At 36.9% G+C, this 27841-nt stretch overlaps 1 protein-coding gene across 1 annotated transcript; it reads left to right on the plus strand.

Annotated features, from left to right (window-relative positions):
• The first annotated feature begins 423 nt into the window (after positions 1–423).
• LOC124872998 (immunoglobulin-like and fibronectin type III domain-containing protein 1) lies at positions 424–27705 on the plus strand. Its single transcript, XM_047373459.1, has 27 exons — positions 424–540; positions 1818–1902; positions 2153–2212; positions 3549–3671; positions 3876–4015; positions 4112–4211; positions 5438–5480; positions 5585–5756; positions 6816–7014; positions 7179–7451; positions 7544–7918; positions 8283–8405; positions 8516–8623; positions 15329–15448; positions 15713–15829; positions 19705–19829; positions 19969–20110; positions 20208–20501; positions 22097–22393; positions 22579–22758; positions 22847–22975; positions 23096–23404; positions 23553–23638; positions 25106–25298; positions 25390–25686; positions 25774–26100; positions 27575–27705. Exons 2-27 carry the CDS (start codon positions 1854–1856, stop codon positions 27577–27579), a joined length of 4386 nt encoding a protein of 1461 aa, XP_047229415.1. The 5' UTR covers positions 424–540; positions 1818–1853; the 3' UTR covers positions 27580–27705.
• Positions 27706–27841: the final 136 nt, after the last annotated feature.

The raw sequence follows: 27841 nt of genomic DNA on the forward strand, positions 1-27841 counted from the left end.
TACATCTACTTGCTGTGTGTTTGAAATCACATCATGTGGACACAACTAACTAAACAAATTGCTTGTTGTTTTTGTTTCATAAATTACAAGCAATTTGTTATTGTTTTTACTCATTAACTCTGCTTAGGTGAACTAAACTCCTCAATATGAAGGACTACAGAGTGACTTTGTTACAAATGTGTGTGGTTAAATTGAAATTAATCAGTAAAAATATGGCAGCTGTCTCCTAAAAGATTTGCATTTAGTCATCAGTAATTATTACTGTGACAGACAAACCCTGCAACCCTCCCCACTACCAATGCTTAATCATCTTTCCACCCAAGACATCTCAATCCCCCCAATGCTCTCACCCCCCTCTTCCTTGATAATATAACCCACCCGCGATCAGCATTAAACTGTCTCAGCAGAGGAAGCTTGCAGGCAGTCAAACCAGAAACATCTACCCAAAGGTTTTATTATCCAGTAAAACCTAAGAGGCAGCAGGTTTATACCACAACAATCAACCTGTCTGAGACGGTGTGAGCACAGAGCTGAAGACAGGTGAGTCACTTTTCTCTGTTTGTTTATGTGTAAATATATTGCGATATCCAGGTGGATTACATTGAAGACAGAAGGTTTACTGAATGCCTGAAACAAGATTCTGAGGTTTCTACTTAAAAATTGACTATTTTGTTCTGTTTAATTAAATGCAAAACAACTCAGTCATGAAAATAAAAATTTCCTCCTATAGTTATCTTATTTAATAGTATTTATCACTTAGTATGTTAATATATTAAGGGGAAGTAAGTAGGATATTTACCTCCAATACCAAAGTGTTATTAGTGAAGATCAGACCATTTATTTTCAGAAGGAGTCTCACTGCAGTACATGCCCAAACATGGCACATATTATAGTGCCCAAAGTGTAAATTGTCACAGAGAGATTTGGAAGCAAGATGAGAAAGAAAGGGGTGAGTAAAACATGGATTTATTGTGACTGATATCAATATATCTGCCAATATAATTCTTATGATTCTTATGATTTTCTAATCGTAATCATCATAACCATTTAATCATTTGTTTTCATGTATATAAAATTTAGTTTAGAAAAAAATAAATAAACATTGAGAAGCATAAAGTACAGTACAAAGAGGATGAGGATGATGGCAATAATGTGCAGTCCCAAATTCATCTTCCATTTTTAGCACAATGGACAGACTGCATCAATTTATCAGTACACAGTTAAGACATTGCTATTTGAATTTATCAGTACACAGTTAAGACATTGCTATTTGAATTTATCAGTACACAGTTAAGACATTGCTATTTGAATTTATCAGTACACAGTTAAGACATTGCTATTTGAATTTATCAGTACACAGTTAAGACATTGCTATTTGAATTTATCAGTACACAGTTAAGACATTGTTATTCAAGAGAAATGGTTGGGGTAGAGGGGGTATGGATTTTAACTTTCATAAATGTTGGTTAGTTAAAAGGATCAATATAGCAGGAAGACCAGGCAAACCTTCATCTAAGCCACTCTGCTGCTTTGTGCAACTATGGATTGGAGACTCAGCACTCTAGAATAGAAGACAAATTTCAAAAATGCCCACAATCTCTGTAAAAAGTCAAGAGGATACTGCCTTTAAAGTATCTGCAGCATTATTCTGCAGTGTAAATATGTTGTATATTTACTAGTAAATGTGAAACTTAACAATACAACAAAAATGTAAGAGTTGGAAAAATGAACACAGAGTTAAGATAATATTGAACGACAAAACCTGTATTATCTTAAATTCATTATGTCTAATGATACTGATCTCTTTCTGTATGCAGATCGCCTTTTGCTTTGCTTTTTTACATCTTGCCAAGATGTGGACAAGAGGGCAGAACTCGAGCCAGTTAGCCACCAGGACATCATGTACAGTACTTCATTTCCTTTTTATTAATGTTCATTTGTTCCAGGGTCCTTCTAGACATCTTCAGCGCATTTAGTCTGATGCAAAGAAATATTGTCAAAGAAAGTTTATAAAGTGACGGTTACATTTAATACAGATGAACACACAGATTACAGAAATAGTGATGTCTGACAGAAAAAATAGCACATCATGTGTCTTATATATCAGCCACAATATTCTGATGATATGATGCATTCTATATTTATTTATCAGGTTTCTCCCTGGTTCACCAGTACATTCTACATTTTAATGAGGTGTCTGGCAGCAAGTCTGGTAAAATGAATTAGCCATTATATTTTCTGGTGGATGTGTGGTTTTAGTTTTGGTTTTAATAAACTAACGTTTTGTGCCACAGTCATTGTGTGAACATCGTGTGTTACTAAATACACTGTCTGCTTATTACCTGTCATTGCTTTAAATTATTTGTGTTTGCTAAAGTGTTGAACTAGAAAACATGAAAGAGTAGTCCTACTGTTTTTTCCCTTGCCATCTCTGATCCCCAGATTGTTGGTCATGACAAAGACAGAAATATACACCCGCAGCTTGATAAGGCCATGTTATCCAAAAAATATTTTCAGGCATGACTGGAGTCCTACATCCACTTATACAACATACTCACAAACTCATTGTAACACATACTAACTATACACACATGTTCAGCTTTATACCCCTAATGTTTTGTTATATATGTTTCACTTGTTTTTGTGTCTCATCTTGTTGTGCATGCTATACAAAAATAAAGTAGAGAAATAAAAACAGCAGGTAGATTCACAAAGTCAAACTGATGATCAGATAATTTTATAATGTTTGAGCAAATTAGCACAACTAATTTGAACTTTTCCTGCAGCATATAACAAATAGGCTAAGATAAAATGACAAAAAGTGAGAGAAAATGATCTGTATCTGTCAGCAAGCATTTTATGAAGAAAACATATAAGGCCAGATCCACTTTGCTTTCTAAAATGATTACATGTCTTGGAAATCTTCAGGAATTTAAGTTTTTAGCCTTTCAGAAACTAAAAAGGATGCTGCAAACCAAAAGATGTTAAATATTCTCTAGAAATGTACTTATAATTTATAGAAGTCTAACATAAATCTAAAATGACAACATAAATGAGTAGTTTTCAAAGTTTACATTAAAACGTTTTCTTGGTTTTGACCTGAACTACTAGTGATGACATTTCAATTTTCTCAAATGAAAGGCATCTTGAAACATATCATATCCTGTTTAGCATTAATGAGTAATGCATTGACATAATATATAGCATGGAAAAGTAAGCATGAAGCTGCATGCAAAATTGTTCATACACAGTATAGTTAGATTTTAATATTGTGATTATTTATAACTAGATTTGTTTAGCTGCTACAGATTTGTAGTCCATTGTCAGTAGACTCAAAACATCATTGCTAACATGTTTTCTGCCATCTACTGGCAGTAAATTGGAACTGTTTCTGGACTTCCAATTTACTGCCAAGAAAAGCAAGCAAACAAATAAAGAACAGTCTTTATTCTTTATCATCTAAAATGAAAGGAGGTTGACTGGATTATGGATTTCTTGAAACACTTATTGTTTTATAATCCACTTAATATTCCTTCGACTTCATTCAGTTGCAATCCGGAGAAGATCCAAGACCCCCGGGGTGATGATTACACAGTATACAGCAACTTTGCCTGAGGGTAAAAGCACTCCAGACATCCAGTGCAAACCCATGCCAGTTAGTGTCAAGGAAGGTTGGTTTCTTTATGTTTCTTAAAACATGTGTTTCATCAACTGCTTATTCACGCTAAACAAAATCATGCATGCAAACAAACAAAAGAAAAAAAGACAATATGGTTAACTCAATGCATTTTATAAGTATGCGTTCAGTTATAACCCAAACAAAGTTGAAATTAAAACTACAACAAATGAAATCCCTCTAAAATGTTTTCTTTTAGGAAATCTAGTTGTTTTCAAGGCTGTGGTGACAGGGGACCCAAAACCAGATGTTTCATGGAGAAGAGCTAAAGGAAATCTAGCAGACAAGGAAAAGTTTCAAAGGAAATATGATGAATCGACAGGAGAACACATACTAGAGGTAACCACATGAATTTGTTGCAAACATGGTTTAATACAAAACTAAACATACAGCTGAAATGCAGAAAAACTCCCCAGTGTCTATAATTATTTTCAGATTCATAAATTGTCTGCAGCAGAGGCTGATACATACAAATGCTATGCTGTGAATGAATATGGGAAAGCTGTCTGCACCACAACATTAAACGTTATTGATGGTAAGACCTTTTCAAAAGTAATTGTCACTTTTAATTGTAAACTGTCCTACGTGCACAATAAAGTGACAGTATAACTCTTTGCCTTACTTTATGCAGATTAACTCACCCGTGATAGCATTTTAGCAGCTTGCAGCATCAAAACCTTCACTGTGGATGCAAAAGCTACTAATGAAGAAGTGTATGACTATCTTGACTATCTTCAGCTATAAGCTTCAGTAATTTGCATTTTACAATGTAATAATGCACAGACTAATTAGTCAGAGTGACAAATAATGATATTAATTGATTTTACTCTTTATATCTAAACGATCAGATGTGTGATCTCTGTGTATCGATTGGCATCTTAGCACCAAACAATGGCACCAGTACATTAAATAGACAGTGCATGAATTTATTGTTTTCTTCCTTTCAAAATAACAAATTATCCCAGCATCGTTTGCACACATAAAAGTAACAAGTATAACTGGTAATCCTGTTAATCTGAGTAAATACAAAAAGCAGTATTGAAGTGATGAATTTGATTTATTACAGGAAAAAAGCTATCCAAATCAAAACAACAAAAGCACTTGCCCCCTAAACCTAAACCTAATAATTTGTTGTGCCACCCTTATTTGTCAACAAATGCTGCCAGGCATATATGATAATTTGAAGTTAGTTCTTTTAGATTGCTCACTCTTCTTTGGAGAATTGTTTTAATTTAGTCAGAGTGTAGGGTTTTCAAGTATGAACAGCCTGTTTAAAGTAATACCAAAGCAAACTTTAACTAGGCCACTCCAAAAAAAATTGGGTTTTTTTATTTCGGTTTTTTTGGCATTCAAATGTTTCTCTACATGGAGACATAATGTGTGTTTTAGCCTACCTCATTTTGCCTGACAGGCTTTATTTACATGAATTCCTGCTTGTACAGGTAGCAGTAATCAAACCTGGGTGTGGATAGTATAATTAAAATCAAAAGAAATTTGGTTACCCACAGTTAAGTTATAACTAAAATACTGTTTCAAAAAGCATTTTTTACTTTGTCAAATATTAAACGATGTTTGATGATTTGAAACATTCAAATCATCAAACAATAAAAGCAAAAATAGAATAAATCTATAAGGGGGCAAAGTCTTTATTTATTGCACAAGTATAGATTTTTGATGCAGTAGTAGAAGAACTTAAAATATAAGATGTAGAAGAATACAAACTGTAGATGTTTTTTTTGTTTTGTTTTTTTTTCTGTCCAGGCTCAACAAACCCTGAAGATTTCAGAAAGCTGCTAAAGAAAAGGTAAGCATTTTAAGCAACACACTCTAAGCATTTCTGCAGGAATATGGTGTCATATCACTTAGTGTTTTTCAATATATAGCATTTAATTTTTGCCAATACTTTAGTAAAGTACAGACACCCGGTGGAGAGAATGATGAAACTTTCTGGAATGCAATGCTAAGTGCTGACAAAAGAGACTACGAGAGCATCTGTTCTGCGTACGGTGTTGCAGACTTAAACATGGTCCTCAAAAAGCTTGAAGAGAAAAAGAAACAGACAGAAAAAAACAAACACAAGGTATAAAACCCCACGTTTTTATTTGTTGTATCATCCTATAATACATCTATTATTTTACCAACATGTAACAATATTAATGAATTACAATACATTTTCAGTTAAAATTTATTGCACCATGTTGTAAAAACCACAATGCCAAAAAACAATTTCAGTGCTCAACCTCCGAGCGACTTTACACAGTCAACAAAATCTCTGCTGCCGCCACAGCTGTCGACTTTCAATTAAACTCACACTGGAGAAAAGTTAAGCACCCAGTTAAGCAACAGAAGTAATGGTCCGATTTGGATGTAATTTGGGACCCATGCATGACCAGAGATGAGTATGTATCAGTGGTTGACAGAGTAGCTTTCCAGAGGGTGGTTAACACATAAAAGAAAATCATTGTTCTCCCCTGACTTCATGAAAGGCTGACTGCTGCAGCAGATTATTAAAAGCAGGAAAGAAACACCCTTTACACCATCTATTTCTATTTCTGCTTTTTAGAAGATAGTGTAGATCCCTGAAATGCCGTACCTTTAAACAGTGAAACAGTTTCTATCTAACAGCTAATCATTAACTGAACTGACCCCCCCAAATCCCTCCCTATTAATAACTGTTGTAATACCTTTGAGAAGGTCTGGTGTCACTTATTATCAGTTTTTTTATTGTTTTTATTTTTTCCCCTCAATTAATGTTTTTGTGTGCATACCAATCTATGCTAACCATTCAGTGAAAACAAAGCCATTCATTAATTAATTCATTCATCTGATGCATAAGAAACTTACATGACATGTACCAGAGGGCATGACTGGTGGCATCATATGAAGGATATTGTCTCACCAGGCAGTCTGACGTTCAGTCAAAACAATAATAATTAAAAACATAAAATTAATAATACAAAATGAAAAAAATAACGTGGTCACTGAATGGATATTATCCAAGTCTCTTGCAGGGTCTCTCTGATTCCTATATCAATTCAGTGTTATGTTTTAAGATGTTAATATGTGAATGTTAGGTGGGAATTTCTGTTTAAATGCTGAACAACCTTTTTTAACTCCTCTGTGCCTCTGCACTGATCAGGATGGTGTAATTTCCTTCAATGTGGATGCAGAAGAACAGGGTATACAGAGTCTTGGAAGGAAAAACTTCATGAGAATTGAAGGCCTTGTGCAAAATGACTCAGCGATGTCTATAGGGGATGTTGGAGAGGCTAACTGCCACAATAGACAGCTAAGTCAAGTAAATGCTGACAGGGACCTGCTCCTTAAAGAATTCAAACGTAAGTTATAAAACAAAATGAGTTTGAAACTTTTGAGAATTAAACAAATATGCAGTTGCTCTCTTGCATAGACTAATTGTAAACACAGACCATTATTTACTGGTGATACATGTAGCAGTTTAAACTGAAAGGGTTACATTTTTAATATGCCATTTCCCCTCTAGTTTCTAATGTGGATTTTGTGATCAAGATTCAAGAGATAAAAGCTGAAGAAAATGATGATGCGCTCTTTGAGTGTGTGCTGACACACCCTCTACCTAAGATTACATGGATGAGAAAAGGTATCGTCCTGGAAGATGGGGAGAAATACAATATAACTCTGTCTGACAACAAGCTCATCCACCGGCTTCTCATTAGGGACTGCTCTAAACTGGACAAAGGAATCTATTCTGCTATAGCAGGAATTACTTCCTGCAGTGCATGGCTTGTGGTGGAAGGTACAATACAGTCCATTAACACATGCCATGGTGATGTGGTAGGTGATTGTTTAAAATGTGTAAAGTGTTTGTTGTACTTCATATGCTTAAAGATCAGTGCAACCCTCCAGCTGGTGGTAGGAAAACTATCCGCAAATCGGCAACAGCTGCAGGAGCTCAGACTGACCTGGAGAAAGTGGCCAAAGAGCGGCAAATAAAAATCCAAGAAGAAATGGAGAAGATTTTAAAAGCTGTCAAAGGAACATACACAGAAGCAGAAAAACAAAAAGAAGAAATGTTAACTGGTCGAGCCGACTATGGTGGAAGTGATAAAAAAAGTAAAATACATAGGAAAAACACCAAGGATGGCACTGCAACAACATTTGAGGATTCTGGGTGTGTGACAGAAGCAGGACAGCAACTGAGAGCAGGTGACCTGAAGAAGAAAAAACCCACCAAAGGTCTAGTTGGTTGTAACACAATGACAGGTAAAGTTTGTTTTTAACCTGAAAAATCCAGTTCCACAACCTTTTAAAACTACTGTTGTTAAAAATGCTGTTCAGGATAAAAACATAAAGTATTGAGTTTGTTCACTTTACTGGGATAAATTCAAGGATATTTAGCTTTTAGAGGGCTTAGTCAAGAGTTTTTTTTTTTTTTTATGCTCAAAAAGAGAACAATTACTCTGTGTACTTGCAGAATAGTTTACTTAAATTATGCAGGAGTAAACCAGAAGGGCTTGAATAATCTGTCAATAACACCACAGAAAACAGAAATGCATTTAATTGTTTTGAGAATCACTAATTGATACTTTAAATAATTTTAATAAGTAACTTGTTTAATATTCATTAGATCCTATTGAGGGAGAACTCTCAGAGGAGGGCCAGGATGCTGAACCTGAGACTGATTCCATACATGTACAGCAAGATCAAGAAGCAGAGTGTGATGCAATCAGTGAGAAACAGCTCATAGAAAGTACAACTGCTCGCCTTTTCAAAGATGACATTGTCCCCTAAAATGCATTTCTGCTAACATCCAAAAATATGCTGTCATATCATGGGTCTGTGTCTGTCCATAATTCACAGATGATGTTGTCCAACAATTGAATCAGTTCAGAGGAAAACAGAATTTTAATAAGTCAGCAACAACTCAAAAGAAAACAAAGAATGTCCACTGGAAAGAACAGGCATCAGGTAAGACAAGATTATTCTGACTGCACTTACAAAAATGTTGTCATCTGTAAGGAATGCACAGACAAGGTGCACAGCACACTGAAAAGATAAAACAGTATTTATTGCTGCAGCTAGTTTTTACTGAAGTTTTATAAAATCATTATTACTTTTCCTCATTGCCTTTTATTTGTAATTCACTTGTTTTATTACAGATCTTGTGTCTGTCCCTACTTAATTTAAAGATGAGCATCAGCCTTTGGGGAACAATAACACCTGAAAAACTGAAACAAATGTTATTTATAATTTAGTACTTTTTAAAGATAATCTCAAAAGCCTCTTTCAGATCCTCCTTTTCCTCAACTATAAGTGTGTGTTACACCTTGTGATCAACTGAAAGGTCCAAACACAGAATGGGGCATTTGATATTGTATCATCTTCAACTGTCCATCTGACCTGAGAAATATGTTGATCAGTAGAATCTAATGCAGATAATAGTGTAGTGGAATTTTCTTATCAAAGTGTGAGAGAAGTTGACTCACAACAAGAGAAAATCCGGACTTTGTCTTTATACGTTTTATTCAAAGGCATTCAGCGTTTGAAGACGCTGTCACTGAGGTTAGTCAGTGAAGCAGAGCCCCGATCAACATTTACACACAGTATTTATGGCAAACATGACAGTGTTATCTCAACTTCAAAGAGTCTGTGTTTTATGGCCCTAGACCCTCCTGCTCTTCCTGAGGCATCACCCTAAATGATGGGTTTTAACCATTAAACTTCTGATAATGGCTTTACAGCTTCCTCCTCTAACACAGATGTTCTGAGGAGTGAGGTAACCTAAAGGTCATACACTTTGGAACACTTACTGCAAGAATTTCCATTACAACTCCTTTCTTCTGATTACAAGATAATCACAACTAAAGGAAAATTCTTCAAAACCATCACCCCTCTCAGCTAACAGATAATCCAAAGCCATTCTACTTTGCAAACTCATCGTTCTAAGAGCTTGCTGCTCCTTGTTCAGAACAGCAAAACCTTCCTCTCTAATAATGGGCTGATTGAAGTATACGTTGTGACTGTAGGAGGTAAGTGAGCTAGATAACATACTCCAGACCAATTAGCAGGCAGATACAGATATGATCTATTTCCACACATCCAACCCATGTTCTTAGGACATGAGTTCCCATCTCTACTAGGAAAAGTACCAAGAACCCTGGTTAATTTACCTGCCTGGCCATACAACTTACTTCCATTCGGTAAGGCTGTAAGATTAAGAGTTAACACAAAGGGATCTGGGACCAAAGATCTTGAAATAGTATAAGCAGCAGTTCTGATAGGACATGACTCAAATTTATGTCTGTTGATTAAAGCACATGAAACAGATATAATAGTTTTGCAACCTTCTGTCTTTCCAAGAAAATAAGATGTGTTTTCCTCCTGTGCGATACAAATATCTTTACCTATATCTGGATATCTTATTGATTCCTATTACCCCAAAATCAATAAAGAATTCCTGTAGTAGCACATATTAAATTAGTCTCACTAGAATATCTACTAACATTTTTGCTTTGCCTTACAATATAATTCCTCACCCAAGGAAAAACAACCTCCACCAGCTGGTTATGTTGCCTATCTGGAAAGAAAATAGTTAGAATAGGAACAGGTACTAAAAATGGTTGATCATTAATAGCATGTGGAATCAAACAACAAACATAGCAACTATCATTTCTTATCTTCCTCACGGTTTGATGCATCAGTTGCCACCAGACATTATCAGCATGATCATAGTAGTCAGAAAATTGATCTTCGAATCAGCTGATGAGTATTATTGGTGTAATTACTCAGATTAGCCACAAATTATCTTTGCTGTACCTTTGCCCAAATGAACACAAGAGTAATAAAATACTAGCAATATCAATCATTAGCATCAGAACAGAACATCTTCCATGTAGCTGCTTCGTGACCTTGAAGTGGAATGTCCTTTCTTCTGGTACTGAAAGCAAACAGTTTTTTTTCTCAAAGAAAACAAATCATAAACAAAACTCAAAAATCCTGCTGCCTCTCCTGAGTGGCTTCTGCGCTTCAAGCTGCCCTGTTACCAGTCTGGTACAGGTGAGTGGTCGTAGGAAGCTCCTCTGGAAATATGTTTAGAACTCTAACCTGCTGGAAGTTGGGCTTCCATAGTCCAACTAAACAACGGTGGAAATGAACACATTTCAAATTTGTAATAATACCATAATGATAAATATCAATCAATAAACATGAAAGTTAGATAAAAGCATCCGAGATTTCCTCTTCAGAGTCAGTTTCGGTGTCAAAGTGGGAGAAAAGAATTTGGCTGACCCTTGCTGTCCAGGCAAAGGAGCGCCTAGTAGCCACCAAATGTTAAGAAATTAAGGAGAATAAGCATCATGGCGCATGTTTGACTGTCTTTCTGTTGCAGACGTCGCCAGTCCATCATCCAGAGAAAGGTTATGTGCAATGCAATGCAAAGAAGTATTTTAAGCCAGCGTTGACATTTTTATGGTATACCCAAACAAAACAAAAACTGCAGTGTTTGACTTAATCAGAAATTAAGATAAGAAGCTTGACTCCAAACTGGACTTTTTCCCACATAGTGTTTCAAAGGGAGGACACATAATTTTCCTTAATTTGGCTATTTAAATTTTGAGAGTTGGGGAGAAACGTATTACTAGAACCCCTCTTTTACAATCCAAATGCTGATAAATGTTCCAATATTTTATCTCTTAGTAATCTGAAATTACCTTGTGTACCTTTGTACTCTTAGGTATTCTTTTAATCTTTAAACCCTAAGAAATCAAACAAGGAAACTGGAGTTTAAGCTGACCATCCTCTTTAGTGTTGAGAGGACCTTTATTTCTTTTGTCTTTTTTTTCCTAAAATAAAGGATTTTACATGTCTTTATTCCGCTAAAAAAATCCTAACCTTGGTTCCAAAACAAAACTCTTCAACTCCAATCTGTGTTCCCCAGAGTAGAAATTTTGAGTATTATTGCATTTCAAAGCCACCAAATGACTGGAACCCAACATTGGCTTAGATCTGTTTTAATAGGTAATCAGTCTACCTTTAATTAAGTATTATAATTTTATGGACCCAAAATCTATGGCTTACAGGCTTCAGGAGTCCAGGAACCACAGGTTGAGTACTACTACATTGAACAATGATGTTAGCTCTCTGTAGAGATTGAAGGATTGGCTAATATCCCCAGACCTGTTAGTGTATTATTTCTGCTTGGACAATAATCAGATTTAAAATTATTAGTTCACAGCTCCTAATTTACCTCAGATCATATTTGCTCCTAACCCAGTTCATAAGAAGCTTCAGACAAGCATTATGCTAAAAAGCCAAAAACAAAACAAAACAAAAACCAGATCTGTTTTAAAATAAAGAAAAAGCATGCTTAAAAAACTTGGTACTGTGGTGGGAAATAACGCCACAGTTCTGAAGGCCTTTTCTATGCAGAGTCTTTTAGAAAACATGAGATTAGTTTAATTTTTGTGTGGTACCACTGTCCAATCAGAATCTTTCTTGCCTTCAAAAATAACCCAATTTTCTTTTTCATTCTCATTTTAAAGGTTTGTTTTACCAAGGAAAATTTGTTTAACAAAACCAATTACTCTCAAAAGTTTTAAAAGTTTTAGCTGGTGATATCTTAGAAAATAACTACTGTTTCAATATTTCTGTGCAGCACGGAACTGATTAGGTTTCTCTTTCCTTCTCCAAAGGGAGAAAAAAGAAACTGCAGAACCAAGCCTTTCATAGTTTTTGTCAGGACCTGATATAAGGTACAGCGTAAATCAACACGCTGCATGAATCAGAAGAGAGAAGAAAAAAAACTTAATATAACCTCTTCCCAGCAGCCGCTGTGAAAAACAATGAATTTGTACTTTCCACAAGCGTCAGTTAACACTTGCGGACAAAAACTGCACCAAACTGTAAGTACTGTGTCAGAGATTGTATGAAGACCATCTGCAGTAAAACTAAGCCTGTTTTAATGAGGTCTCTACCCATTAGATTTATGGGATACAAACTCTGACAACAGAAAATAATACCTGAAGGAGAAGCCCATCATGCAATGGGTTTTGAAAATGCTCCTTCATGAGATCTGTCCTGAGAATGACATAGAAACACATGGTTACTGCTGAGTTTTGGAGATGTTGTAACTTCCTCTGCTTTTTAATAACTTTTAATAACTAGAATAATTGACCCTGAATATTCCACGACGAAAGAGAACTTGCTTCTCTAAAAGAATTAACTGGAAAGTATCAAATGAACTAAGTTATCACCCTTTTGAAGATACTTTTCTAACCCTAAAATAATATTTTAACCCGCTATATCTGTCAACATCAAGCAAGCGTGTCACATGAGCAGCGGTTAATAAGCGTTCTTCGTTGCAGAAAATAGGAAAAGATTTATGCAAATGTGTGTGTGTTTGTACGTTACCCCCATCAGTTTCTTAATTGCTCCAGAGTCAGACTGTCATGGCACACAGTCCTCTATCAGTCCAAAAAACAACTCAGGCCCTTCCCGGGTCTGTTGGTGGGACATTCAATCCTTCCTTGTCCACTTTAACTTCTCCAGGAGGGAGAAAGAAGAAACTTTGCTCCGGCCTGTTTCTCTTCTGCCCGCATAAGATGTGCTTTCAATATAAATCCAGTGTTTCGCTCTTCTGGCTCTGGCAAACAGCATGGATCGTTGTCCATCTCAGTGGGTTTGGGAACAGACTTCTTCTGAGTTTCATTTTGGTGGAAACTCACACTGTGATTTGCAGCAAGCAGGCAGACAGGCAGGCAGGCAGACCCTCTCTCTTTCAGGCCATGATGAAGAAGCGTCTCTGGTGGAGTAGCCATGGGAAGGGCAGGTTTCTAAATCTAGACTCAAAAACGCAGAGGTTGCACTAAAATCCCATATATGTGTGTATGTGTGTGTGAGAGAGGCAGAAGAAAAAGTTTAGTATAGGTTCAGATTTTGCACACAGAAATATTATCAGTCAGTCAGTTGTCCACTTGCCTGTCACTTCCTTCCACAACATGCACTATAATCCTTTCCAAAACAACTTTCTTTTCGCATCTCTAATGTCCCTTTTCACTTTTACCTTCTTTTCCAGCTGATTGCAATATTTAAGACAAACGAAACTTCCTGTAGGAAAGTTTTAACTCTTTAACCCCTTAATATATGCACTCTGTGCTTTTTAATCTTTTTCTTATGTTTTTTTATTTTTCCCATCTCCATCCATCAACTGTTTTACCTTAAACTATTTAAACTATTTTATTTTTTTTACTATTTAACTTATTTACATTCAAACTTCCACACTGTGAAAAACCAAACTTATCTTCCAAATTAAAGCACATTTAACACAATCATCTCCACCTTTTCCTTTCATTATTTTATAAATCACAGAGTCTGGAGAAGGAGGCACCCCTGATGCCTCAAGGTTCCAGAACCATTTTTCTTTTCCTTTTTACCTGTTCAGCGGCACGTCTGCCATCTGGCTTTTCTCCTTTATGAGGTGTAGAAAATTGCAAAAAACCATTTGCAAAACCCTGTGTTTTGCTTTATCTTATTGTTACCAATAAAAACCTCCCTGTTTTCCTAACAGGGTGACCTGGCCCTCAGCTGATGTCCTCCCTCTCGCAACTCTGGAACCTAATTAATTAGTTAGGAAATGATGGTTAATGTGTAATAAAAAATAATATACATTATATCATACAGAGCAACTTCTCACCCAGATATATTTGTAGACAAATAGTTCGGATCCAATCGGCCAGAAGCCGCAGGCGGGCATGAGGACTCCCCTCCGTAAAATGGAGGTGGACTGAGGAACACTTAGTCTCCAGGCTGGCCAGGCGTCTGTGTCCCCTCCTGCGGTTTCCTCTGGCACATTAGATCCTGTTCGTGACGCTAAAATTGTTTTGGAATTTTCTTATCAAAGTGTGAGAGAAGTCGACTCACTACAAGAGAAAATCTTTGTCTTTATAAGTTTTATTCAAAGGCATTCAGCGTTTGAAGACGCTGTCACTGAGGTTAGTCTGTGAAGCAGAGCCCCGATCAACATTTACACACAGTATTTATGCCAAACATGACAGTGTTATCTCAACTTCAATGAGTCTGTGTTTTATGGCCCTAGACCCTCCGGCTCTTCCTGAGATATCACCCTAAATGATGGGTTTTAACCATTAAACTTCTGATAATGGCTTTACAGCTTCCTCCTCTAACACAGATGTTCTGAGGAGTGAGGTAACCTAAAGGTCATACACTTTGGAACACTTGATAAAAGAATTTCCATTACAGTAGCATGGCACACAACAATGTTGCCTGTATTTAAAGACCTCAATGCATTTGGACAGCAGGCCTGCATGAGGAACGCAACACAGAGCTCAGTGTGTGGTTGGTTTTCTCTAGAGGAAATCCTACATGTTTTTTGCCTGTAAATGCTGTGAGTTGTAGGAAATACTCATTTGGTTTCTCAAGACTGCTCATATGGACAGTAATCTCAGTGGAATATTATTATTATTATTATTATTATTATTATTGCCAATGCCATTGTGTATTGTAAAACTATGATCTGATAGGGACTACCATACAATGGTATGGAAACAGCTCTCAAAATTTCACATGATTCATGATCCAAAAATGCTCTCATCCACAAGCTTCAGATTCAGTTTTTTCTCATATTCAAAACTTTAAAAACAATGATCTTGCCCACAGATTATGGACAAGTAAGTGATGATGAGCTAAATAACAGTGATGAGAACGAGGACTCTGCTGACCAGGGAACGTACCAACGAAGTTTAAAGCAAAGCAAGAAGCCAAAACATGCAGATAATGGTAAGAAGTTTGAAATTACAGCATAAAATAGTTTTTTTTAATAAAAGGTAACAGATCTGTGGAGATAATACGCTCTAAGCAGCAGTACACATCTTGACACGTTATTATTTCATGAGTTAAAAGTTTAATTTATTAATGTAAAGACAAAACATTTCAAGTTTGGCAATGTTTACAGATGTATTGTGGGGCTATAATATGCACACTGATTAGCTTGAATAGACTGAAAACTTTGCAAATAAAATGTTGTATTTGTGATTTGAAAAGGCAAGTGTGTGTTTCCTGAAGACCATGGTGACTGTGATGAGGCTGAAAATATGAGCAACTCTTTCAACCATACAAGACTTAAAAGACAAGTCCCTCTGATTGCAGATTCAGTGATTGGTGAGTAATCAGTTACTTAGAATCAGTTGTTTATCTGTGAATGTTTTGTTTGTTTTGAGGAACATTCATCAGTCAACTGTTAACTCAGCATGTTGCTTATCCCTTACACTGTTTCATCATTACATATTATTTACCACTAAATGTGATTAAGACTCCCCTGTTTTAGACCCACTTCAAAGATTGCTAGTCTAATGACTTTTTTTACTTGACATGAATGAACTAATAGATTTGGTCAAGAAAACAAATTTTCTTTAACTAATTCGAACAATTAAACTCTACAACATTTTACAGGAAAATAAACAGCTAAGTATAACATAATGGTAAGACGTTTGACATTACAGCATAAAATTGTTGTTTTGACTAAAGGCAACAGAGCTTTGGAGATAATATGCTCTAAGCAGCAGTACACATCTTGATACGTGTAAAATCTATTGGCCATGTTAATTTACATAAAGTAAAAACATTTGAAATTTTTACAGATGTATTGTACAGCTATATTATCTCCATTGATTAGCTTGAATAGATTGAAAACTATGCAAATAAAATGCTGTATGTGATGTGAAAAGGCAAGTGTGTGTTTGCTGAAGACCATGGTGAGTGTGACGAGGCTGTATATATGAGCAACTCATCCAACCATACAAGACGTAAAAGACAAGTCCCTCTGATTACAGATTCAGTGATTGGTGAGTAGTCAGTTACTTAAAACCAATTATTTCTCTGTGAATTTTTTTGTTTGTTTTAAGGACCATTCATCAGCCAACAGTTAACTCAGCATGTTGCTTATCCCTTACACTGTGTTTCATCATTGTATATTATTTACCACTTAATGTGATTAACACTGAGATTGCTAGTCTAATAACTTTTTTTCCTTGACATGAATGAACTAATAGATCTGCATTTGACAAGAAAGCATATTTTCTTCAACTACTGCAAGATCCTGTTTAAAATGTAAACAAACTTTACAACATTTTACAGGAAAAGAAACTGTTAAGTATAATATAATTACCAACTGTCTAATACTGTGTTGGTGTGCCTTTTGGTCCAAAACAGCCCTGACCTATCAAGGCACTGACTCCACAAGACGCCTAAAGGTGTTCTGAGGTATTCAGCACCAGAATGTTTGCAGCGGATATTTTAAGTCCTGTAAGATGCAATATAACCTCTATTACCTGGAGTTATTTCTCCAACATATCCATAAATGCTTGATTGTGCTAAAGTCTGGGGTTTGGAGGCCAAGTCAATAGCTCAAAAGTATTTCCGTAAAAGAAACACTGGGGTAAATGCTTTTCCCATATTAAATGTCAAATAGGAATCACTCAAAAATTGTACAATTCTTTCGCTTGCCACTGACAATGGTAAAAGTAATACAACTACACTGCAGTGACTATGTAGATGTAGGTTCACCACTGCCTCTTCCTTGGACCACTCTTGATAAATACTTACCCATTCTCTTGCTCTCGGTGGAAGACAAATGCGTTTTCTCTCCCTCCCTCCCTGTTGATCCCTGCTTCTGCTTTTGTCTGTATTTTTCTCAGAGCCTCGCTTTGCATATCCTCCAAACTTGTAAATTATGGATTTGGTCAGCTGGTCTCTCAACGTAATTGATTAAAAATGTTTGACGGGAAGACAGGGTAAAGGAGAACCCTCTTGTCCAGCCTGGACATACTTCTCTGGATACACAATGGATTCTTGGCAGCAGTGGAAGATTGTGTGCCTGACTACGATGTCGGTCGCGGATGTAGAAAATGTGTACATATTTGGACATTTAATAACAGGATTTCAGCCTTTTGGAGTTGGTGGTTCCCTGGCTTATCAAATGATTCGCAAAACGTGGACAGCAGTTCAAACGTTCCAAAGCTGCCTGCCATGTTGGATGGAGTTTGTAGAGCGATCAACACTCAGACTGAAATGTTAAGAGAGCAGAATCGCAAGCTGGACACGATTCTTGAACAGAATCACAGCCTGGCAGCGGTTGGACTCAGAGGTTAAAGGATATAACCTTGGAGAAGTTGCATGCTCGAGATCTGTGGAAAGTACCAGAAATTTGGCTATTTGGATTCGCAACTGAGACATACCAGTAAAACTCTTAAGGTAGTTGGAAATTCACAACTGCCTGAACCACAACATTCATTGTTTTTCTAAATCTGGCGCCCCGATGTGGCCTTTGCAACTTCTGCTAACTGGCTATCGACAAAATATCTCCTGGATGTTACATAAACACGACACTCTTCCCCAGCACTCCCCTACCAGGTGTTTGCCAATAGGACTATGCGGTCGATTGATAAAACGTCCCCCTCTCTTCTCAAGGACAATGGTGCTTCTGTCAGTGTTGACAGTCTAATTCTTGCAAACACATTCAGCCTTATACATACGCACCCTCGAGATTCCACAGTACTCTTGCCAAATCTTTACTTATGTATGTGTTGCTTACCCCTGCTGAAGTTTTTTTGTACTACTTAAGACTGTATTCTGCTCAGAATAGTCTCTAAAATATGATTTATTCCCTCCTATCTTACTTTACCTAAATGTGTGATTTCATTACTTTTCATAGATTTTCAGATTTCTCAACAGGATTACCAGCAAAAGCCAAATATTATTAACATGTTAAAATTTGACTAAAGCTGTTTTTACACCAATGACCAGAGATGTTTAGATTTCTTAGAAGGTTTGTATTACAATAATTTCATACCAGTGAAAGCCAAACATTATTAGTATTTAAAAAGTTTGGACTAAAAATGTTTTATACCAGTGACCCAGCTTATTTGAATGATGGGACCACAACTGCCTCATACCAGCGACCTCAAGGATTAATATTGTCATTTTTCTTCTAGCACAGGATGAATTCTTTACTTAATGAGCTAATTACCTCTATTAGAAAGATTGGAGTAGAACCAGCTGTTACCATTAAACTCCCAAGGATTATTAATGTCATTTGATTTGTCTTTCTGTGTTTGATTTTCTGTATCATTGTAATGTTTTTCCTCATGTACAGCGCTTTGAGTGTCTTGTTGCTGAAAAGCGCTATATAAATAAACTTCACTTGACTTAACTAGTAGGGCTGCACAATAATATTGCAAATGTGGTAGCACTGTTGCCTTGCAGCAAGAAGGTCCTGGGTTCGATTCCCGGCCTGGGGTCTTTCTGCATGGAGTTTGCATGTTCTCCCCGTGCATGCGTGGGTTCTCACCGGTCCAAAGACATTCCTGTCAGGTTAATTGGTCACTCTAAATTGACCTTAGGTGTATGAATGAGTGTGTGCATGGTTGTTTGTGTGTTGCCCTGCGATGGACTGGCGATCTGTCCAGGGTGTACCCTGCCTCTCGCCCATAGACTGCTGGAGATAGGCACCAGCTCCCCCACGACCCACTATGGAATAAGCGGTAGAAAATGACTGACTGACTGACTGATGTATATTTTATGTATTTATTGTTTAATGTAGTATAGAAATGTTTTAAAAGTAAAGAGGTTGTTAGGTGATAAATTTATTACGAAACAACAACTCATTGCCAAAACAGCTGAAGTCAACCACTAGCAACTTTTCCAATTAAATGTTTTTTTAAGGGGAAATAATTATCTTTTTTTTAGTAGTTGAAAATACCACTATCTACTATCTGGGGTCTATGTTTGCTAAGAACCTGAGGCAGAAATATATTAATGCTGTTTGTCTATTTAAATATCGCCCTGATATATTCCACACACTTAAAGGTGTAATGCTGAATAGATCCTGACTTTATCAGGTACTGACTTTACCTGTCCCTGATGTTATGCATGATCAGTATGTGCTTGAAAGAAATTATGTATATTAACAAAAATATATTTGAGTTTTATTTGTTATGAGATGCATTATCTAAAAAGAAACATTTGGCTGTTTTCAGATCCTGGCGTTCAGTTCATCTGGGGTTTGTCAGATGTTGATGCAATCATCCATGAGAGTGCTGAGTTAACATGTAAGCTCAGCAGTGAGGACTGTGAGGGAGTCTGGTTCAGAGATGGAAAAAAGGTTTGCCATAAAAGTCAAATTCATCTTCTTTTTTGCTTCAGAATAGTTGTCACTGAAGTGTTTCTCATATTAATAACTTAATTAATTAACTTAATTGCTGTGTTGAGATATTTTATCTGTTTGCTTTGAACCCTAACAGATATACCCAGATGATAATTTTTCCATCACTATGGAAGGACCCATCCATAATTTAGTGATAAAAAAATGCACTGAGGAACACTGTGGGAAATACCGCTTTGAAGCTGATGGTCGTAAGACAGAGGCAATGATCAACGTCAGAGGTTTGAGTATTTGTCAAGGAAAAAAAGTAAACATTACAATATATAATATAATAATGTCAAAGAAATGAAATCATCCAAACTGCATTGATACTTTTAGATCCTCCAAGGTTTGACTCAGAAGACCTCAGTGCTTTCACCCGGCCTTTGACAGTTAAAGTGGGACACAACGCCATCTTTAAACTGCAGTTTATTGGCCACAAACCTATAAAAGTTCAGTGGTACCGAGACGGAGATGAGCTGCAAGATAACAACAGTATAAAGATAGAAAAATCTACCAGTCACACCCGCTTGCTCCTGAGCAGATGCCAGAGAAGGGACACTGGAGAGATCAAGATAAAGATAAAGAATGACCATGGCTTTACTGAGGCGGTATCGCAGCTTATTGTGCTTGGTGAGTGACTGACAACAGTGCAGAAATTAAAAGGTGGGTCTGCTTTTTTAATATCAGGCAGATTATAGATATGAGGGCAACAGTCATCAGACAGTGAGTACAGCTCACAAAACTCTTTGCTTCTGTCTTTGGTGCTATTCCCTTACAAAACCAAAAGAGAGATCTCACAGAGTTTCATGGGAGAAAACAAGCCAATCAATTTATAAGCTATTTTAATATTCTGCTACCCTGTAGGCTTCTAATCTCTACAGCGCCCTATACAAATATTGGCACTCCTGTTAGACATATCGAAAACCTATTAGCACACTCTTGGCATTCTGTTGATGAGCTGCAAGAGGTAGTCACCTGAAATAGTTTTCACTTCACAGGTGTGCCCTGTCAGGTTTAATAAGTGGGATTTCAAGCCTTATAAATGGGGTTGGGACCATCAGTTGTGTTGTGCAGGAGGTGGATACAGTACACAGCTGAATAGACTGTTAGAATTTGTATTATGGCAAGAAAAAAGCAGCTAAGTAAAGAAAAACGAGTGGCCATCATTACTTTAAGAAATGAAGGTCAGTCAGTCCGAACAACTGGGAAAACTTTGAAAGGTCCCCAAGTGCAGTCTCAAAAACCATCAAGCGCTACAAAGAAACTGGCTCACATGAGGACCGCCCCAGGAAAGGAAAACCAAGAGTCACCTCTGCTGCGGACGTTAAGTTCATCCGAGTCACCAGCCTCAGAAATCGCAGGTTAACAGCAGCTCAGATTAGAGAACAGGTCAATGCCACACAGAGTTCTAGCAGCAGACACATCTGTAGAACAACTGTTAAGAGGAGACTGTGTGAATCAGGCCTTCATGGTAAAATAGCCGCAAGGAAACAACTCCTGAGGACAGGCAACAAGCAGAAGAGACTTGTTTGGGCTAAAGAACACAAGAAATGGACATTAGACCAGTGGAAATATGTGCTTTGGTCTGATGAGCCCAAGTTTGACATCTTTGGTTCCAACTATCGTGTCTTTGTGCGACACAGAGGAGGTGAACGGATGGACTCTATATGCCTGGTTCCCACCGTGAAGCATGGAGGAGGAGGTGTGATGGTGTGGAGGTGCTTTGCTGGTGACACAGTTGGGGATTTATTCCAAATTGAAGGCATACTGAACCAGCATGGCTACCACAGCATCTTGCAGCGGCATGCTATTCCATCCGGTTTGCATTTAGTTGGAGCATCATTTATTTTTCAACAGGACAATATATATATGTGTGTGTATATGTATGTGTATATATGTGAATATATATATATATATATATACACACATTACTTTTGCAATATGGCTTATATTTATCGCAACTGTCTTTTCACAGCAAAATGCATTCGATGAATGTTAGATAGACCATCCGTCCTCTCAAAGTTCTGAATGTACTTTCAATTAGAAGTTCTTGGACTAATGCATTGTTTTCTTAAAGTATGGTCCTTCCTTTTGATAAATATGCAAATGAAAATGTTGATGTGTCTCAGAACTAACTTTTGCCTTTATAAAAATACGGGTTTTATACCTTACATATAAGCAGTTGAGATATTTGAGAGGCTTCATGAAACATTTTTTTGTTTCAGACAAGCCATCCTCTCCCCTGGGTCCTGCAGAGGCTACTGAGAGTTCCGCTTCATGCATTGAATTTAAGTGGCGGCCTCCAAAGGATGACGGTGGTTCACCAGTGACTAACTACATACTTGAACGTCAGCAAGTGGGACGAAACACCTGGAAGAAAATGGGTGAAATACCAGGCATTCCCGTCTACCGGGACACAAATGTGGATCGTGGGCAAAGGTACTGTTATCGCATCTGGGCAGTAAATTCAGAAGGAACGAGTGAGGTGATGGAGACAGACGAAATGCAAGCTGGCAAGTTTGGTAAGCCAAAACAATATTATTGTTGTTTATGATTGAATACATTTGTTGATTTTCTAAAATACTAAAAAGAAAGATAGACAATTTAAGTTAGATGTAGCTCATTTTGCCAGTTTCTTTTTTAAATAAAGCTTCAGCATGGAATGTTTTATATGAAATGAAGTCCATTTTGTTTCTGAATTCTTCAGCTTTTCCAGGGCCTCCAACCCCTCCCAAGGTAGTCAGTGCATTTAATGATTGCATCAACCTTTCATGGTCTTTACCAGCTAGCAATGGAGGGTCACGTCTCCTGGGCTATATTTTAGAGAAGCGCAAACAAGGAAGTAATATTTGGACCGTTGTGAACGCAACAGATGAGATAATAAAAGGTATTTATATCTATTTACTTACAGTACATGCAAATGGTATGAGAATGTAAGCAATTGACATTTTTGTTTGTTCTGAAATGGCTTCTAGATACAAAGTATGCAGTGAGGGATGTAGTGGAAGGTATGGAATATGAGTTCAGAGTTTGTGCCATAAACCTCTCAGGAGCTGGTGAATATAGCAACGCATCAGACTTTGTTTTTGCACGGGATCCTAAAAGTAAGTTTTACAAATGTATTACAAAATGTTAAATAGACTGAATATGATAAAACTAATTATGTATTCAACTTACTAATCATTTTAACCATGAACTAATTAATAATACCTGGATTTGTCTAGAGCCTCCTGGTAAAGTAACAGGCCTGAAGGTGATAGAAACATCTTACACCAACATGGTTGTGACATGGACTAAACCTGAGGACAAACCAGGCATTCAGGATGAAGCTAAAGGATATTTTGTTGAGATCCGGCGGGCAGATTGGATTGAATGGTCACGTTGTAACAGCACCCCTATTATCATGACTTCCTATAATGTGAAGGGCCTGAAGTCTATGGATATGTACTGGGTGAGAGTCATTGCTATGAATGATGGGGGAGAAAGCACACCTGAGGAACTGCCAAACTACATATTTGCAATGCCTTTGCCTGGTATGTCAACAACTAGCAATAATTTATTATACATGTTTTTATCCATTCAGTCAATATAATCTTACTATTGTGATGCTTTTAAATTTTGCTTATTACTTTTTAGTTTTACTACTTTAAACTAAAACAAATTTTGTTGTTCTCAATAAAGTAAGACCAAGGTTCACAAACAACAAGATGAAGAGTTTCATGGTTGTGAGAGCAGGGAACTCTGTCCGGATAAGAGTCAATTTTGAGGTGAGATTTACTCAAGTCATTGACCTGTTTCTTTTTCCACATTCTGTCATGTTACAACTCTAATCTTCAGTGTATTTAATGAGAATTTTATTTAATAGACCAAGAAAAAGTATAAATGTGCATGCTTTTCAAATAGGCGGAATACTGTACATAGTTTTCAAAATTTGTATGTCTCCCCTGAGTCATTACTTTGTAGTACCATGGTTTGCTGCATCTATAGCTGTTTTGTCGGCAATATCTCTAATAGATTTATGCATCTAGAAATGGAAAGTTTTGCTCATTCTTCTTTACAAAGTAGCTCGAAATCAGTCAGATTGGTCGGAGAGTTTCTGTCAAAATCAGTTGTCAAGTCTTTTCACAGATTTAATTTAGGTCTGGACTTTGACTATTAACACATGAATGTGCCTTCATGTAAACTATTCCATTGTAGCTATGACTGTATGTTTACGATGGTTGTCCTTTTGGGAGATAAATAATTGCCTCATTCTGAAGTCTTCTTCAGCCTTTTCCAGCCTTAGGATGTTTTCTTTAGGGCTTTTCCTCTATTAACCTCCATGTTTCACTGTGTAGTATATGTGATGTGCAGTTTTTGTGTGAATCAGAGCACATTCTTGCACTTTTGCTTTGCTTTGTGTTTTTCAACCTTGGTCCTCAAGGCACCCCACCCTACAGGTTTTAGATGTTTCCCTGCTTCAGCACACCTGATTTCAATTCGCAACTGATTAACAGACTTTTGAAAGACTGTAATCATCTGAATTAGGTGTCTTGAAGCAGGGAAACATCTAAAACATGTAGGAAAGTGTGCCTTGAGGACTAGGGTTGAAAAACACTGTCCTAAATGACTGTTGGCAAATTTTAGATCAAACGTCTTATGGCTTTCTTGCACCAATTGCTTTCTTCTTGCCTCTCTTCTAAAAACGCCAGATTTGTAAAGTACACAACTAATACATTCCCTGTCAACAGATTCTCATGTCTGCGATGTGGATCTCAGCAGTTTCTCCAGAGTTACCATTGGCCTTTTAACTACATCTCTGATGATTGCTCTATTTTCCTGGCTGGTCAGTTTAGGCGTATGGCTATGTCTTGGTAGGTTTACACTTGTGCAGCGCTTTTCTCCGGATGACGAATTAACAAGTTGTCTGATATATTTAAAGCTTTAGATATTGTTTTGTAACCTAATGCTGCTTTAAACTTCTCCACAACTTTATCCCAGTCTATTGTGTTCTTTAATCTTTAGGCTATATAACAGTAAATAGGCTAATTACAAATGCATGCCACACTTTTTACATAAAAAAATTTACTTTTTCTTATGCTTCACACTTATGCTCTACCTCATGTTTGTTTATCCCTTAAAAACCTCATAAAAAGTGTTGAAGTTTGTGGTTGTAACATGACAAAAGAGGAAAAGATTCAAGGGAATTAAAACTTTTGAAAGCCACTGTATAATAGTGCTTCTTTTTTAAACAGGCATCCCCACGGCCAGAGATTACATGGTTAAAAGACAATGTGCCAGTGATGAAGCATGTTACAATCAGTAATTCTGATGGTGCATCTCAGCTGTTGATTCCCACTTCTGAGCGCTCAGATTCAGGCATCTACTCTGTCTTGGTGAAAAATATTGTTGGACAGGAAACCTTTTGTACGGAGGTCAGGGTAACAGGTAAAACTGTTGGTTTTTTTGGGTTTTTTCTGTCAGTTTTTAACATTTTCAAATGTAGCTATATAAGTAAAACTGTGAACTATGTTCCCAGATGATCCAAAGCCTCCTGGACCAGTGGAACTGGAAGAAAGTGTTCCTGGGACTGTGACTTTGATCTGGCAACCTTCTCCTGATGAGAAGCGTGATGATCGTCTCCACTACACAGTGTCCAAACTGGACTCCACTAACCACACATGGACCACAGCGGCTGAAAGGCTCTTCAATAATAGGTTTACACTTTGCAACATTTTGCAAGGGAGGGAGTACCATTTCCGAGTGTACGCCAAAAATGACATGGGTATATCAACGCCCTCAGAATCCCCAACCTGGGGAATGGCAAAAAAGAAAGGTGTGTTTTTCTATCTTATGTTATCTCAAAGTCCAAATTAGTGCATTTTAAGACAAATAGGATAACACTATCTGTAATTTCCCACAGAAAAAATTGTGAAAATCGAACCAAGAAGTAAGGACTGTGATTTGCGATGCACTCCAACCTTCATTGTACTTTTGAAGCCTCAAACTGCAACAGTAGGTTATGAGTGCCATATGAGCTGTGCAGTGAAGGGAAACCCCACACCTCGTATCACTTGGTATCGAAGCCATGTCAGCATAAACACAGATACCAACTATTACATCTCCAACACGTGTGGCGTCTGCTCCTTGCTGATCCTTCGTGTGGGTCCCAAAGACGTAGGAGAGTATACCGTCGTTGCAGAAAATAGCTTAGGACGAGCTGAATGCTCCACAGTGCTCAGTGTCAGAGGTAAGACTGAAACATGGCTGTATTTACAGTGCATATAAAAAGTATACACATCCCTGTTAATATGCTAGGTGCTTTTAAATTCCTTTCAGAACCTTTTCCCCTTTTTATCTGACTTTGCATAAAGTTGAAAAAGAAAAAATATTATTTTGTGGTGGGGTTTAAAATATGTGCAAACCTTTTAACTAATACTGTGTTGATTTTATTTCAACACTCATTCTTATTATGGCACATTTTGACACGGGAATATTTGTCCACTATTTTTTTGCAAAAATGCTCTAAAACTGTGACCATATTTCCTGTGCACAGTTCTCTTCAGATTGCCTCACAGATCCTCAGTTGGATTTGGGTCTGGGCTCTGGCTGGACTTTTTTAAAACTTTAATGTGATGAAGCTGTTCTTTTGTTGATTTTGACGTATATCTTGGTTTGGTATTGTGGTAATAGATGAAACTCCTTTTCAGCTTTTTGGCAGAAGCCTTAAGGTTTTGTGATAACATTGAGTGCTATTCCATAATTTTCTTACCTTAACGTAGGGCCCAGTTTTAATAGTCCCAAAGATGTATAATGCTCCCACCACAATGCATCTCTCTGAATGTTCTTATTTTAGTGATGAGTGATCAGTTTTTCCAGCAAACTGTCCTTTTGGAATTATGATTAAAACGTTGAACCTTGCTTTCACTGGCGCATGAGTCATTTTCCAACATGCTTTTGGGAGAATACAAAAGTGTTTTTGAAAAATGGTATGTTTTTCTTTAAAAGAAAAGGCTCATCTTACCACCCTACCACATACAGTATGAAGATTTTGGCAAGTACTTGTCCAGTGTTTCTGCTGCTTTATTAATGTCACTGTAGGCTTCTTAGTAACTTCCATGCGCAGTTTATTTCTCATGTTTTCTTAAATTTTCTGCCAACATACAGTTATTGGTGATGTCACTGTTGCACCATATTTTTTTCCTGCTTGATGAAGACTAACTTTAGTGTGTTGCTGATATATCTAATGCCTTGGAAATTGTTTTGTACTCTTCGCCTGACCATCAACTTTTCACAATGAGATCCTGCTAATCAATTGGAAACTGCATACCATGGCTTTTGCAGTAAGATTCGACGATTCAGGAATAGACAACTAGAACAACTTATCTTTATTGTAGGACTTTGAATGATAGTAGGTTTTTACAGACTCCTACCTAGCATAATGTGGTGGTTAAATTTGAATACAGTGACATTCCCAGCTATAGGAAGGTGTGTGCACTTATTTTTGATTCTTTTTCAATTGGGTTTTTCAGATTATGTGTCGCATTAACAGTATAAAAAATCCTGAAGTTATTAATTTTGGTTTCATTTATTCATTTCATTTATATCACTAAAATCTAGTATTTTAACTGGTTTATGTAGACCTTTTATATCAACTATACATTCACAGTAAGAAGAGCATAAGAGCAAATTATGCTAAATAATCTCTGTGTTTTTTTATACAGAGTAAAGAAGCTGAAGATACCACTGTTCAAAAATCATCTGTCCAGAGCAGGGTGATGAGAGAGGTTGTTATACACTGAAATAATATGGATGCAATAATACTGTTGGAAAATAAAGGAGCTGCAATAATAAAGCATCAGATTCTTGATTGTCTGTGAATTAAAGAATGATTCCAATCAGAAATCAGTTACAGTTTAATTCATCGTCTTGCCTGGTATCCTTCATATTTATTGTTATTTTAACACAGTGATTCAGCTGCCTCAGAGATA

The sequence above is a fragment of the Girardinichthys multiradiatus genome, chromosome 1 (assembly GCF_021462225.1).
Source record: "Girardinichthys multiradiatus isolate DD_20200921_A chromosome 1, DD_fGirMul_XY1, whole genome shotgun sequence".
NCBI lineage: Eukaryota > Metazoa > Chordata > Actinopteri > Cyprinodontiformes > Goodeidae > Girardinichthys > Girardinichthys multiradiatus.